At 35.3% G+C, this 17,500-nt stretch overlaps 1 protein-coding gene across 2 annotated transcripts in view; it reads left to right on the top strand.

Annotated features, from left to right (window-relative positions):
* Positions 1-15,433: 15,433 nt before the first annotated feature.
* Positions 15,434-17,500, top strand: part of LOC137978035 (uncharacterized) — a 72,972-nt gene continuing 70,905 nt past the window's right edge. Inside the window, exons 1-2 of one of the 2 annotated variants that reach the window (XM_068825404.1) lie at positions 15,434-15,605; positions 15,801-15,863. In XM_068825404.1, coding sequence (XP_068681505.1) covers positions 15,587-15,605; positions 15,801-15,863 — 82 coding nt within the window. In that variant the 5' untranslated portion in view covers positions 15,434-15,586. The remainder of the gene's footprint in view (positions 15,606-15,800; positions 15,864-17,500) is intronic. The other variant, XM_068826159.1, reaches the window with a different exon arrangement.

Raw genomic sequence — 17,500 nt, 5'->3', positions numbered from 1 at the left:
TCAGGAGACAAAACTTGAGTGAGCTGGCTGACGGTGAATTGATCAAGCACAACGATAATGGAGCGTTGGAATTCCATTATAAGGCTGACGATGGACTGTGATAAGATTAGACGAATTCCTTGAAAAGCGGCGCGCTGAACTTTGCTCATACCCATTGTTCAAAGATCCGGGATTTAATTTGAACACTAGATCGCCTTCTAACAAACAATGGAATGTGGCTGACGAGTTTGAATAATACACACACGGCCGTTTGGCCCACTTGATCTTGGTCTTGTGTGATCGGCATTCGAGATGGCGAGTAGACAAAAGGCCAGAGCAAATGAAGTGTACCAAACCAGTGATTATATTGTTCCGTAGGTAACAAAAGAATAATAGGTCATTACTAGAAAAATCTAATCTCTAGTTGGTTGTAAGAACAGTAGAAATTCCACAGGTCTGAGAGGAGCGAACACAAATCCCAAATCTTGAGATTTCTCGAAGAAACCAATGGTATCCAGCAAAAATCTCAGTAGTCGATGGTCTCCAAGTGCTTTTTAGAGACCTTAAAAGTCAAGCGTTTTAGAGACCTTAAAAGTCGAGCTTTTTAGAGCCCTTGAAAGTCAAGGTTTTTACAGACCTTAAAAGTGGTGCTTTTTAGAAACCTTAAAAGTCGTGCTTTTTAGATACCTTAAAAGTCGAGCTTTTTAGAGACCTTACAAGTCGAGGTATTTACAGACTTTAAAAGTTGAGCTTTTTAGAGACCTTAATAGTCGAGCTTTTTAGAGACCTTAAAAGTCGCGCTTTTTAGAGACCTTAAAAGTCGAGCTTTTTAGAGACCCCTAAAACTTGAGCTTTTTAAAGATCTTAAAAGTCGAGCTTTTTAGAACCCCTAAAAGTCGAGCTTTTTAAAGATCTTAAAAGTCGAGCTTTTTAGAGACCTTAAAAGTCGAGCTTTTTAGAGACCCCTAAAAGTCGAGCTTTTTAAAGATCTTAAAAGTCGAGCTTTTTAGAGACCTTAAAAGTCGAGCTTTTTAGAGACCCCTAAAAGTCGAGCTTTTTAAAGATCTCAAAAGTCGAGCTTTTTAGAGACCTTAAAAGTCGAGCTTTTTAGAGACCTTAAGGGTTGAGCTTTTTAGTGGGATTAATTATCAGCTTCGATCTGCGCAAAGTCCCCTACGAGAATTGAACCAAATAAATGTATCAAAAGTGGCCTAATGCATCCATACCTATTTACTGCCCACAATAATAATAATAATAATAATAATAATAATAATAATAATAATAATAATAATAATAATAATAATGATAATAATCTTAATAATAATAATAAACGAATTGTTGTTAAAGGGGCCGTTGAAAACGTTGGAATAATGGAGAAATTTGATGCGATGAATTAAATTGAGATCAAACTATGGACACGCTGTCCTTGGCGTGAATTTCGGATTTACCAACTTTAAGGAAGGTAAGGCTGATTTTAGAAACCTGCTGCCGAGAGCGGATGGTCAGTAATTACGTGATCGAGTCTATATGTTATCAACGTATTAACCACATTTTCCAATTTTGAGGTAGTAGGTAGATAGTAGTCTTAGTTAAAGGAGACCGTAGAAGGTGGAGCCAATTGCTTGAAGTTGTGGAACTGTAACCATGTGTCAATTATCAGTATAAATGACACCAATTGATTACCCCGTAGGTAAAGGCCCAAATCTGTAGGGTATGGCAATAAACCTACTGTATTTCGACTAACCAAATGTTTCGTCAACTCTCCATAACACCCGTTCTTGCAAAAATGGGTACCAAAACAAGAGACTTATCGGCACTATTGTGTCGACAGAGTTTTGAAGAGACGACAGCTAAAATGTCGTGCTGTGGTAAAAGAGTATAATGCGCCAAGAGTATGACGTTTACCAAACACGGCTTCCGATGCTACTTGGCCGGACAGCTGCCGTGATGTCTGTGCCGACGCTTTCAATTGAAGGAAATTCATAGGCCCATTTAATGGAAGTGGAAAATATACAATAAATGAGGGTACTTATTTCAGTAGTTTGAACTTTTAAAGTGCCCCTGTGACCAAAAAATCAATTCATATTTTTCTTTGGATTTCAAAACCATGTTGACAAATTACTAAATGACCCACGTTTTAAGCCTTGATTTCAAAAAGACACCTCTTTATTTTAAATGCAATTTTCCTATTTGATGGTCCGCCATTACTAACATTATGTTCTTGAGAGAGCTGGATCGAGGAGAAAATGACGTCAAAGGCTCACTAGTTTAAGAATGCAATACGTGTGTACACCGCAGAATTAATATGCAGCACGGGGGTTTTTGGCTTTCAGACTTTTAAACTCACGCTTTGCATATATAATAAGCTGCGTTCACACGCTGAAATTTTAAGCTAGTGAGCCTCTGACGTCACTTTTCCCTGGATCCAACCGTCTGAGGTCCAATCGGTCAGTTTTGAACGTGAGTAATGGCGGACCGTGAAAACCAAAACTTACACTCAAAGTAAACGGCCTTTGGATAAATATGAAAGCTCAAAATCTTGCCAGTCAGGTGTTAAGCAAACACACTTTCAAAATCTGAAGGAAAAAAGGAAGTGTTTTTTTGATCACAGGGGCACTTTAAAATTGAACAATAATGCGAAATCAAGTTCGTTTGTAGAAACACAGAGAATCTCGCCGGAAAGAAAATTCGCAAAAGACAAGTATACTTAGGAATATAAAGTAAGCAGTTCATCATAGCCGTCCGAAGACTGCATTTTTCTATCGTCATCTAATTTGTACAGTTAAAAGTCAAATGTGGTAACAATACGGACTGGAAAGAGGGTTCTAAGACTCCAACACCAAAAAATCGTATTGCAAATGGAAGCGATGGTGCAAGACATTGTGCAACTACGTTATATGTAGCATAACACTTTGAAAAAACACATCTATCCATATTAATCCTCCAGCACTTTCTAACCCAAAACGAACTTCAACTTTTTTTTTTAAGTACAAACAAATTCTCTCTAAAAACTGTGCTTTAATGAAGGTAATGACAAGCATACCGGATTCTATTTGTCTCTCTGTTTGTTATGTTGCTTTATTCAACTTCAATTCTAATTGACCCTTTTCATAATGGCGGTCAAATAAAATATTCTTTTGTTTTTGAATACTAACAAGTTTAACTAGCCTCGCTACGACGAGCAAATTGCAAAAGAACTTTTGTTTCAAAATGAGGGCCCTAGGTCTAGCTACCATAAAGACAAAAGAATGTTCGCCATTTATAAAAGTGGTCCATAAAATTATGCCACTTAAAAAGCACTAACTTGTTTTAAAAATACATTTTGAATGCAGACAAGTTAAAAGAAGAAATAGAAATTACCCAATGGAAATACAACAGCCTAAAAATAAGGGGGATTCGTTTCTAACTAAGGAAGCAGGGGTGGCGCAGTGGTGAGAGCACTTGCCTTCCAGCATTGTGGCCCGGGTTTCATTCTCGGATCCGGCGTTATACGTGGGCTGAGTTTATTGTTGGTTCTCTCCTTGTTCCGTGAGGTTTTTCTCCGAAGTACTCCGGTTCGCCCCTCTGCATAAAAACCAACACAGTCTTTGCGCACAACAAATCAAACGGGGTGACGAATTAGCCCACTCGGAGGTATGTCCAATGCGTCGTATAACTTGCGAATGCGGGCAAATTGTCACGTGCCGTGAACAGAATTGGCACAAGGAAAATATGTGTGAGTTCACCAAAGTGAGCTGTCCTTTAAAGTGCAAAGAGATGGTGGAGAGGTATGTTTAAATATAAATTCTAAAGGCTTTGAAGAAAAGGGCCCATGTGGCAAGCTATGCACAAGCGAGAGACAATCAATGACGTTCGGGCTTTCACGCTGTGTGCGCGATGCCTACATATATAGCCATAAATGGTAACCTTTCTCGAGATTTCTCTGGAAAGTGCAAAAGTGATCGAAAATAAAAAGCCACATTTTATTTAGTACGGTTGTTTACTTGACGCACTGTACATAACGTCATCCACACGTCATGGTTTGTTTTTCATTTCGTCCACGAATTAAATTTCACTTATTTTGTCTCTTGCTCATTTCGTTGCTGTAACATTCATTGTTGCTGCACAACTTGTGTTTGAGTTCCCCACCCCACCCCCAAATTTTCATTGAGTGCATAACTTTTCCCCTGTTAACTCTAAAACAGATTGCATACCGGAAATGTCGTGACTGAGTTACGTATGAGATTAATGAGATCTTATGAAAGTTTCCCTTTTTCAGATGAAAAAATGTTCAATCGCACACGGAGAGAAAAGAGAAGTTCAGTAAATTACGAGTTTCTCATCTTTATTGAATGTTATCATCATTATTATTAGGAAATCTCTTATTTGGAGTAGATTGCGAATACCTTGTTTATTCCTTCTTTATCGTGGAACCGCGCTTATTCAAAGATACCACGGGTGCAATGGGTTATGTATTTTATTAGTAAGTGATAAGTCGTTATTTAAAGTGCCAGCCATGAAACCTATGGTTTCTTGGTTATTTTGCTGCTGTAAAGAGATAGCTAGTTTTAAAAAAAAACTGTTCGTTTAGATGTTACTACCGTTTACGCTTTTTATCCATTACTCCGACTATAAAACCTTCCCCTATTTCCTTTATAAACGTTTCCATAGATATCTGATACCTTCACATACACTGAAGTGCTCATTGGTTGCCACAGTCTGCCCAGTTAAGGGATGTGGACAGTTGGTAATAAGAGGGGAGGTAGGAGGGCATATTGAAGAGAACCTGGCAAGCCATTTTGCAATGCTGCAACGTGATAGGAACAACACGCTATGGAAACTTCATGATCCAGTAAGCTCATAAGCTCAATATGAAACAACTATTTAAGGTATAAATGTGTTTATAACCCATCCGTTAACTTTCGCAAGATCTCATTGGCTACTTTACGTCACACGGTGGGACATTCATCGAGCAATAACCCCCGTATGCTTTGATGTTTGTCTAGCGATCATTTCCGTCGAAAAGGGAAAAAGCCATTGTATAACTGGCAGAAGAAGAGTTTCAACTTTTTACCTTCATTATTTTACATATAAAGAAAAAAACAATCTCATTTTGCACAGTCAAGTGATACTGCCACTGAAAAGCTGGTCGCAAATCCTGTCCCAGAGAGTACATATAGTCAGCAACTGAGATGTATTGTCGACCTCTTTGAAAGAACGGGGGAGGGGGGGGGGGAGTTACAAGCAGACTTTCGGATTTAGTCTTATGCAAACTGAGTCATTTAATAAAATATAGAATTAATGCACACACTGTGTTTGCGGCTAACTGTAAAATGAACCAAGACTTGTCGTTGAAACTTTCGTCCAATCACAGTAGAAATAAAGCTAATTAAACCAATCAAATGTAATTGCTTACATCGATCGCAAGAATTTGCGTCAGATCACATCACATCAAAGTTTTCTCTCGCTTTGTAAATTATTGGCAGGGTAATAGTTTTTAGAGAAACACTTCCTGGATTACTAGTACGTCGGCAAATGTTTTTTCTGGGGCTGAGATATTGTCCTCAAATTTTCACATTTGCCCTTGAAGCTGCGCCATAATCAGCCGATATATTAGCCGCCTGAGGGGGTTAAGTTTATACAAAATATGTTATTTGAATTGGATAAAATTAAAAAGCAACATTGATTATGTGAATGAATTCATAGAACAAACAAAAAAACAAATTTGTTTAAAGGGAAAGGACTTCATTAAAAAACTGAACAATTACAAACTCTCAGAAAACAAGAGTTGATAAACATAATTTTGCAACTAAAAAAAACAATAGCTGCTCCTAAAACGAAAAATATTATTCAATCAACAAAGGAGACTTTTTTCTGATTGGCTGTTGAAAATTGTAGTATCCAGTTTTCCAACCGTGCGCTCTGATGTAAACAAAAATGGCTTTCGAAGCGGCGATTCCAACCTGTGCTTCTTCGATCGTTTTATGTAGCTTGAGCCAGTTGAAGGTGGTCATTCAAACTTTAAGTGACAGGGAAAGATTCTGTAAGGGGCATTTTAGTCGGAGGGAATTTTTCTTTCCTTACTCTTTTTGTAAGCAGTCCTTCTGATTTGCTCGGGGAAGCAACGCCTCTGAAGTTGCTTCGAGTCGGCTTTTATACTTTTTAGCTTTATTTCTCCATGTAAGTGATTGTATCGAAACAAATGCTCAAAGTGCGAAAAGACACGAGCAAAGGCCAGATTCCTTTGTTGAGAAGGGAGTACTATATAACGTGGTTGCGAAATATATCCCTCGAGCTCGCAGGCTTCCATTTATCCAACTTGAATGCCAGCGCTGGAAGGAAGTATGTCATTTCATTCATTTACTTTCAGTGATCGTTTAGAGTTATGAGATGTCGTCAGTCCTTTTAAAGAACATCTTATCTCAACAGATACGTCGACAGAAATTTAACACCATCCGCGCCACCTCTGTGTTGTGTATATGTGTCTGAGGCCAACCAGGTTCACTGCATTTATCTCATGTGCAAACACTCTCAAGATACACTACCTTGAAAATTTCAAGAACTTTCATTTAACGGAACCAAAACATTATTCTTAGTTACATCAAGTGATCGTGAAGGCATGCTTGATAATGTATGCTAAAATGAGTCAACAATGAAGTTCCAGTTTATTACTTCATTGGATAATTCTGTCCTTGATCTATGGTAATTCCATCAAGTCTAGCCATGTTAATTATTCATTGTTTCATCATTTATGCTACCAGCGAATTCTTCAAAAGTGATGTTGTTGTTCTTAGGAAATCTATACAGTAGTGAAGGATGATGTGGTCACTGCCATCAGACTTGTAGGTTGTACTGGAATGAAATTTTGTGAATGAGTTCTATTTGGGGAGGCAAAAATATCACTTGACCATTTGTAGATGTAAATTACACCCACATTAAATGCACAATTAAAATGTGGGATGTCTGGAAATTCATAAACCAGGTCTTGTCTTCTGTGCAATGTTTAAATTTAAAAGGGCAATTCAAGGCAAAACAGACTTTGTGATAGAACTCTGACACAATATTAACTACTTATTAATTTTGATGTGAGCATTTCATGTTCATTTTAATATATTCATTGCTCACTTTGTGGTAAGTTACTATCTCACTGCAGAGAATAATGTAAAGTTATCTAACTCAGGATGAAAATGTACGAAATGTGCAGCCATTGATCTTAAATGTTGTTAGTCTGTTAATTGACCCATTGACTCCTGGGGGTTCCTTATTGATGAGTAAAATACTAAGTTTGGCCTGTTAGGGGTGAAAGGGATAACACATTAATAATACTGGTATTACCGTATCAGTAACTGAGCCAGTATTTAATAACTGTGTCCCAATAAAATTTAATGTTGATTCCAACATTGTTAAGTAATCATATACATTGATTTAGGATGATGGAACATCACACACCATTGTGTGTTCATTAAATTTATTTTTTACGTCATTCTTGGTGTATGGCAACTTATCGTAACTGCAAAAAACGTGCAGAAGAAATTGAAGAGAAGGTATACCTGAATATTATGGCTGTTTTGTGTGTCAAAAAATTGAATTGACCTGTTTTTTGTTTACTTTTGCTGCCATTCCTTGGACACAGTCACATGTCCCATAACACTTGAATGTGCAGACAAAGGTAAAAGAATTCACTGTACAAGTTTTAAAGAATTGTTACATTTGTTTGTTTATTAATAACGTCTTTCTTTGTGACTTATTAGGCAATACACACTAAAGAAATAAATGGTAGTAGCTGGATAAATATATGGATAAAATATGAATGGGATTCCCAAGGGGGAAAGGTGCGAATGGGGACACACAGGCCCATTTAAGGCACCCACAAAAGGAAATGAAAATTTTAAAATATACGTTATTTACAAATTTAATGTATAATTACTCATCATATAAATCATTATGTATAAAATCAATATAATGTACAATTATTACTTATCATGTAAATTTTAATATACAGTTTGTAAATATCTTTAAAGTCACAATTATTGCGGTTTCCCTCAAATTTAATTAAGAAATTTATCAAATCGAAAAGTGCAGTGCAGAGTTGTGGTAAGCAGGCATTTTTATTTGTAAATATTATTACACTAACAGAACTTTTTTTATGTAATTCAGTACAATTTTTAATAGCTGGCAATAGCTGATATTTATTGCGTCTTGATAATTTGGCCCAGAGTTGAATCATCGCATCTCAAAGTGCCAAGTTTCGTTGGAAATTAGTTTACTTTCATAGAGCATTTTCGTGCGCCCTGCCACTTTTCAAGGAGAACTTTCAAAGCAGTTCGATTCGTCACAAATATGTGCTTTCCATACTAATGGCAATCGCTGGATCAAGACATATTTGCAGAGATTTGACCGAAAGTAACGTGAACACTGACACCATTGTCTGAGTTGGGGAAAGAAAATTTCAGTTGCCCGTCAAACATACACGGTTTTAGTTCACATTTCAAGAGGAGAGAAGACGAAGAAATGTTCAGAAGGTGTGAAAATCATATATTAACAATACTGAGACTTTCCATGCCTTCTTTAACAAGGAAAAGCACTTTGATACACGAAGGAGTCGAAAACTTCGGGGTTCAGTATTCGCTGTGCCACTTTTATCGGAAATATGTCTAGTCAAACCTTATCTTTGGCTCACAAACTTTCACCTGTTGACGGCTTTTCGTGGACCAACGTCAGAGACAAAAGTCCTGTACTGTTAACGAAAGAGTTCAGTTTAAACAGAAAAAGCTATAAACCGATTGACATTTTGCAAAGTGACTCTTTCGTCCGGATAGAATGTATTCGCTTCAAAGAGAGAACAAACGAAATTCTTCTGTCATGCTTTTCTGTTACTTACCTTGACTCCATTCATGGATAAATTTTAAGCTGTGAGATCCTTTGAACGGATTACCAGCTCATTTACCAGTGACGCACCACAAGCACATCCCGTCAAACTGGCAAATTGTTTTTCATTCACTTCAAGCGCGGGTATCCTCGTGAAAAAAACACAACGAAAAAATCTTAATGCCGGTTCCAGTTACTTTAATACTCGACAACATCCATTATTGTGATTTGCACATTCAATCATGACCATACCCGTTGCAAATAAGGCAAAATTTTTCCAACAAGCGCAATTCTTTGACAAGCCTGAGCACACCGCAGCATTCTAAAACAGCCGATCTAAGCATGTTTCGTTTCATCCGAAATAAAGGACTTTCCCATGTAGAAGGAATTGCCGAGGTCTTTCTATCTTTTGTCCATCTTCTTTCAGTATTTGTACCACAAGCGCATGAATAGCATTGAAAGTGAATGCAATAGAAACTACAACTAGCAAAGGTTTTCAACCAATCACAATGCAAATAAAATTGAATTTGCCATTGACAATGCGCGTGCGTGACATTAGTCTCCTTTCTTTATTAAACCACCATTAGAAGTTCAAGATAAACCAATGATTGAAAAGATTATTCAACCACCAATTCAATTTCAAGATAAACCAATTCCAACTCCAAGAACTAAAATTAATGTTAAAAAAATGGTACAAAAATATGAAGACATTGTCAAAAAATCCATAAAAAGACCACAAGAACCAAAATACGGTTTTAGAAAACCAAAAAAAGTTAAAAAATTGGAACCAAAACTAGAAACAGTTTTTGAAAATAAATTATTAAATTTAGATCAAATTATTAATATTCAAGAAACAAACAAAGCTTTCAAAGGCTACACAAAAAATTTTAAACAAAATGAAAGGACTAAAATTTATTGAAACGTCACAAGTCACATTTAAAAAAACCTAGAGAAAAAGCTCTCGATGATGAAAAAAAAAGAAGCTGATTTTGAAACAGATTTATTTGGAAATAAATATATAGTCAAAACAGCTTATTTTAAATGTACACCACAAACAATAATTAATAAAACTCAAATTGAACTAGCTTTAAAATGATTAAAACAACAAATATTAAATAAAATAGCTCAATGGATATCAGAAGGATCTAGATGTACAATTAAATCAATTGAGAGACATTACCTTAATATTGTCAAATATCAACCAATGAAAGGTAATTCTTACATCAAACTACCAAAAGAACTTCAACATAGTGCTAAAGGATTGATTAACTTACAAAACAACGATAATAAATTCTTTCCTTGGTGTCACATAAGACATTTAAATCCACAAAACAAAGATCCTCAAAGAATAAAAAAATCTGACCGAGCATTTATCCAAAATCTTAATTATGAAGGAACTGAATTTCCAGTAACTATTAAACAAATAAAGAAAATTGAAAAACAAAACAGTATTAACATCAATTTATTTGGTTATGAAGAAAAACAACCATATCCTATCTATATAACAGTATGAAAATTGTATGAATTTATTATTGATTACTGAAGAAACCAAAACACACTATGTACGTATAAAAGACTTCAATAAATTTTTGTATAATCAAACAAAACACAAAGAAAGAAAACACTTTTGCATGTATTGCTTGCAATGCCTCAGCTCTGAACATGTTTTAACTAATCACAAAGAAGTATGCATTCAAATAAATGGTGAACAAGCTATTAAAATGCCTGAAAAAGGTTCAAAAGTAAAATTCACTAATTTTCATGAACAACTTCCTGTTCCATTTGTAATATATGCAGATTTTGAAGCAATAACAGAAAAAGTTCAAGGTTGTAAGCCTAACAATGATAAATCATACACTGAAGCTTATCCAAAAATTACTGCCTGTGGATATGATTATAAAATTGCTTGTTGTTATGATGATAAATACAGCAGACCAGTTCAGATTTATAGAGGTGAAAATGCTATATACAAATTCATGGAAAAAAATGCTTGAAGAAGTCAAATACTGTAAAAATATCATGAAAACCAAATTCAACAAAAAATTAGTAATGACAAAAGAAGATATTGAAAATTTTAGTAAAGCTGATGAATGCCATGTTTGTAACAAAAAATATATGAAGAAAGATATTATAGTAAGAGACCATTGTCATATTACAGGTAAATTTAGAGGATCTTCTCATCAAGACTGTAATCTTAATTACCGACTGACTGATAAAATACCAATTATATTTCATAATCTGAGAGGTTATGATAGTAATTTTATAATACAAAATATTGTTGAAATAGCTAAAAAACACATACAAAAATAAGAAAGGAGAAGAATGTCAAATTAATATTAATGCAATACCAAATAAAATGGAAAAATACATGGCTTTCATGCTTGGCAATCATTTAACATTTATTGACAGCTTTCAATTTATGAGTTTAAGTTAGGATAAATTAGTGAGTAATCTACCTGATAAAGCATTTAAATACACAAAAGAAGCATTCCAAAATGAAGTGTTTCAGCTTATGAAACAAAAAGGTGTTTATCCTTGTAATTGCATTTCGTGCTTGATATATAGCGTAGGAATCGGTTGAAAGAACAACACATGTCTTGGTAGAATTGGTCGATCTCGGTGCTCAGTAAATGTGTGTTCTCGACCACTGGATTAAAGCGGTTTAAACTACTTCAGCAACCGTTTGGACCCTTTTTAGTGTCACATTCATTACATCCTTATGATTATATGGATAGCTTCGATAAATTCAATGAAACAGAACTACCAAAACAAAAAGACTTCTACAGCATTTTAAATGATGAAAATATATCAGATGATCAATACAAGCATGCAAAAAATGTATGGAACACTTTTAACTTAAAATCTATTGGCGAATATCATGACTTGTAATTCAAATCTGACATCCTTTTATTAGCTGATGTATTTGAAAACTTTAGAAAAAAATGCTTGAAGTATTGCAAATTGGATCCATGTCATCATTTAACATCTCCTGGTTTATCTTGGAACGCTATGTTAAAGATGACTGATATTAAATTGGAGCTAATGACTAACATTGATATGTTCCAGTTCATCGAAAAAGAAATGAGAGGAGGAATCAGTTATATTGCAAACAGATATGGAAAAGCAAACAACAAATACATGAAAACATACGGTGAAAAAACACCTCCAAAGTGTATTATGTATTTAGATTGCAATAATTTATACGGGCATAGTATGAGTCATCATTTACCTACAGGTGGCTTCAAATGAATGACAGAAAAACAAATTACTAATTTAGATTTAGCTAAGTATAAAGACGACAGCACTAAAGGATTGATATTGGAAGTTGATCTTGATTATCCGAGAGTATTGCATAATTTGCATAATAATCATGCATTAGCAGCTGAAAAAATTAAAAGTAACAAGAGACATGTTATCACCAAATTGCCAAGAAATAGCAGATAAAATCAAAGTATCAACTAGTCTTGTTCACAAGCTTGTACCTACATTAGGCAATAAAGAAAAATACGTTTTACACTACAGAAACCTACAATTATATCTTGAGTTTAGGCCTCAAAATAACCAAAGTTCATCGTGCTCTTGAGTTTCAGCAATCACCTTGGCTAAAACAGTATATCGATTTTAATACACAGAAAAGAACTAATGCCAAAAATGCTTTTGAAAAAGATTTCTTCAAACTTATGAATAATTCCGTATTTGGTAAAACAATGGAAAATTTACGTAAGCGTGTAGATGTTAGACTCGAAAAAATGTTGAAATTAACATCAAAACCGACTTATGTTAGTAGCATAATCTTCAATGAAAATCTAGTGGCTGTCCATAAGATTAAAGAAACACTAACCCTAAATAGACCAGCTTATGTTGGAATGTGTATTTTAGATCTAATCAAAACGCGAATGTATGATTTTCATTATAATTATATCAAACAAAAGTACAATGATAAAGCAAAATTATTATTCACAGACACTGATAGTCTTACTTATGAAATTGAAACAAATGACGTGTATCAAGACTTTTGGGATGATAGAAATAAATTTGATAACAGTGATTATCCTGAAAATAGTCCATTCTATGATAAAACTAATATGAAAGTAATTGGCAAATTGAAAGATGAAACTTTTGGAATTCCAATCACCGAATTCATCGGCTTACGACCTAAAATGTATTCATATATAAAAGACAATGATAGTAGCTGTAAAACAGCAAAAGGAATAAAAAAAGATTGTAATCAAAAGAAATATCAAGCATACAGACTATAAACAATGCTATTTAATAACAGACAAATGTATCATACCATGAAAACGATCAGAAGCAAAAATCATCAACTTGCAAGCTATGAGTTGAACAAAGTGTCATTGTCATGCTATGATGACAAGCGCTATAGCCACGAAAATGGAATAACAAGTTATGCTTATGGGCATTATAAAATCTAAAATGTTCAGGCGGTTCTGTCTTAACTAGTCTTGTGATTCAGTTGTTAATCCATTAGTATCTTCCAAAGTCACTTCCAACACAGAAACCAATTTGAAAATAAAATTAATTTGAGCGACAAGTTTGGTAAAAAAAAAAATTAAAGTTGTGATTGGTTAAAAAATCATACGACTGTCATATGACTTCCTGTTATTTCGAGAATGACACGCTATGGTGATTATGTGAACATTTAAACACACTTCATGCCTATTACACAAAAAATGACACAAATGTGTAAAGTTTCACTGAAAAATTATACAAATTTGTAACTTTTGATTGGTTAAAAATCACGGGAAAAGCCCTTTATTTAGTTTTCTTTCAATAATGTCACGCTTTTGATTTTTTATTTAATTATGCGAATATTTAAACATATTGGATTTATTATTTGTTTCTCTGTTTGAATTTTTTGAAAAATATATAGAAAAAATTTTGTGTTGCAATTCTTTGTCTAAATTTTCAGCGTGATATAAATTTTGTATTATAATACAATCCCTAATACAAACTCGCTCCATCGCTCTTTTCTTCAGAAAGAGCTCTTCCCACATTCGCTCGTGAGATTTTTAACGGCTCGCCATACCCTTCTCAAGAGCTTAGCTCTTTGCGCTGCCGCTCGCCTAAATCTCTTTACTACGTTGGTATGTGATATTTAAATTTTGTATTTGTATTAAAATTAGTATATTTTAAAGAATATATAGTTTTAAATTTTTGTATAATCGATCAATCAATCAATCAATTCTTTATTGGGGTAACACAAATGTGCGTCCTTAGCATTTCTTCGTGTTTATAACCGAACTGTATACTATGTATGTGTTTTTGCCTGTGTTGTACCATTTTAAAGGCAGCAGAGACATAATAAAAGGGAATATAGAAATAGTAAAACTGAAATGTTAAAAATGCTACAAGATACTGAAAGTTATTACTAACTACTCCGTTTGAAAAATTAAAACTTCACTGTGAAAAATTAAAACTGGATTGTGACCTTCCTGGGCCATCGTACCAGATCAATGGATTCTTCAATGTCAAAAAAACGTAAAATCCGAAAGAGGATCATTTGCCATGACAACGCAAAAACAAACCCAGAGTTGCGTGCAATTTCAAAAAAAAATTCAAAAATTAGCGGATAACGGGTTTGTTTTGGAGAAATTCTTCTCTGAAAATGACACCAGAAAAAAAAAAACTTTATGGTGATCGATAAAAAGAAATGACGAAAAACAAGCGAGCTAAGGTAAAAATCGATTACAGAGGGTATTTCTGCAGTTTACTTTTTAGCTGTAGGAAATGTACTGACAATATCATTGCTGTCAAGAAAAGTTTAGTGAAATTTCTGGTGTGAAATTTGCGGGAAACCTAACTATTTTCGATCTAATCGATACTGGTAGGCAGAAACGTTTTCTACACAAATTTTCCACTCGAAGTACCTAACCTTAACAATACCGTGACACCGTTTCAGTTCCTTCATCCGGTCAGATTTTAACGCTTCCTGTATTGAGAAGGAACGCCTCTACTACACTTCCACCAAACAGCTATGTGAAACCACAATTATGGCGCAACAAAATGCGCTGAAAACTGTGACGCAATGGGTTACCGATATACTTTGCCTTTAAATGATTATATTCCAAAAGCAAGCGCATTATGGGGGTGACCACAAAAACCAAGACCAGGGCTCCGCAAAAATACCAGCCCGGTTAAAAATGATAAAGGTCTAAGCGTTCAATTTCTGCACATACTGATCAAGTTGTTCAGTTTAATTAAGTTTAATCAACTTTAAGATTATAATAAAGGTAAACCCTTAAAATAAAACCATAACTCTTATGCAAAAAGCTAGGGTTCCTCGATTTTAAAGGGGAGATGGAAAATTATATTACGATATGAAAAGACAACTGTCAAATGTGCTCACATGACGGTCAGTTTTAAGTTGACTCAGTTTATGTAAATTGTTGCAATATTTATGCCATTTCCTATTTTTCCTCTCAAGACAAAACAAAGAAACAGCAACAGTCACTGGGAAGTCTGGTCCGTTTTAAGTAACTTTTTTTAAAAATTTATGTGAATATATCGTGTGACCTTGATTAGTATGCGCACAGTGAACCCCCTTCAGCCAAGCGGAAAATGGCAACTGCACATGTGACAACGTACCTTACAAAGCACTTATTACCGTATCCCATCGTCCCTTGCATTTTTATCGTCGAGGGCCTAATATTGCTGGATAATACAAAACAAATCTTTAGCTGGTGAACACAAACACCGCTTCTAGAGCACAAAGCTTTCATTCTGTTTGGATACCTAACTTATGCAAAGCAAATTACAAGGTAAGTATTGGATATTGTCTCGTTAGTCAATTCTGACCAGAATGTGAAGGTATCTATTTACCGCTTTATTTACAAACACGCATGAATGCTGGACCGTGCTCACGTATCTCGCTCAGCTCTGGCGTCATGGTGTGATTTCAAGTAAAATTAATCAATTACGATGTAATTTGCCAACTGCGATTCTTTGATCTTCAGAACCGTTCTTGCCAATCGCATTGAAGCAAGTTGAGCTCACCCCTCTTCGTTCCTTTACCATGGGTAAGTACTTATTGGCTTTTAATTGTGGAAACGTTATAAGAAAAATGTGTTCAAATGATTTTTTCCCAATACTAAATAACCAATTGTAATTGTTTTGCTCAGAGTCACCTACTTTTTACAATAATGCTTCATCTTGTGTCTGCGTTTGTATCCTGTGAGTACGTCACAGTAAATGTTCTCCCAGGCTATGTTAAATTTAGCATATCTAGTCTTCCGTGAATGAGTCTCACTGGCAAGCATTAATAAGCTTGTAAGATAACTGGCCACGCGACCTTGCAAACAAACCCTTGTTTATGATACAACACTTGGCTAGTTTAGCATTCTCAAAGAAAGGAATCCATTTAGGTTTGTTAAATAACTGAAAAGAGGGCGCATAGCTATCAACACCAAGGATGATTCTTGCTACTCTCTTTTGTACCTTTAAAACACGATCTAGACAATGTCTATTACAGTTTAACCCGATAACACTTACGTAATCTATCACTGGTCTAATAATAACATTATAAAAGAGAACTCTATGCTTTATTTCCAGGCAATGCCTAAGCTTTTATAAAATTCCAATGGGCTGGGATAGTTTCTTACATAACTATGTGCTAAGTATATGTCCTCACATGGGTCCAAGTGCAATTATGGATTAATCTCACGCTTTCACAAAATTGTCCGAGTCGCGAATTCTTGTGCGGATTCCCTGTTCCCCGTTCCCAGTTTTAGTGACATCACTTCTTGCACGAGGGCACATTGCGATGAAATGTTCACACATAAAGGGCAAAACAATTGAGAGAAGCCCGTCCAATGTCACGGCAAACGACAATCAACGTAACATGCTTTCATTCAGTTAAAGTTCAATTCAATAAATCGTTGCCGTCAACAGAAATAGCACTCAATATGTGGACAAAAAGCAGTTGAATCAGTCAGAATCTGGAAGAGGATTCTCTTGTAACTTCGCTTGCTCTGGATAAGCAACTGTTAATCGATCAGGATCAAGTAATCATGCCCTCTTGATTACGAAAAGTGCCCTCGTGATTAAGAAAAAATGCCCTCAGCCAATCAGCGTTCAGTAATTTTGCCCCGTTTGTGATAATGTGGAACTTCGAACCCACAAACATTCCTATAAGCCAGTTCGGGGATAATACGATAAAAGAACAAAATTCAGTTTGTTTCTTAAATACGTTTTGCCTCAAAGAATGAAGATGTGCTGCTCGTACTTCGCTTGCGTAAAACAGGCCTATTAAAAGAGAAAAAACAAAACAAAACAAAAAAAGCAAGGTGACACACCATAACACCAACTCGGTGTGGTCAAAACATCACGCACGCGCGCAACCATTTCACCCGGTCAATTGGCAACCATAGAAAAACGTTATTTTTGTGACAAACCGATCTCTTTTGGTGATCCACCTTCGTACAAGCTTGTCGTGGGAGGACGACTGTGATGTTCCCAACCGAGCTTACCACATTTATTGTATGTGGAGCTGCCAGTTCAAAGGGTGCCTAAATACTGTGCTGTTTGTGGTGGCTATGCTATGCTTATAAAACATGGATAGTTTGGACGACGTTCCCAAGTGTTATCTCCGGGCGAAGCTCTACCAGTTTATTTTTCCGTTTGTGGTATTGCTGCTTTGGTCGTTTTGTAGCCTTCG

The sequence above is a fragment of the Montipora foliosa genome, chromosome 1, assembly GCF_036669935.1.
Source record: "Montipora foliosa isolate CH-2021 chromosome 1, ASM3666993v2, whole genome shotgun sequence".
Lineage (NCBI taxonomy): Eukaryota > Metazoa > Cnidaria > Anthozoa > Scleractinia > Acroporidae > Montipora > Montipora foliosa.
The sequence above is the reverse complement of the archived record's forward strand: the minus strand, read 5'-3'. Positions and strand labels throughout refer to the sequence as shown.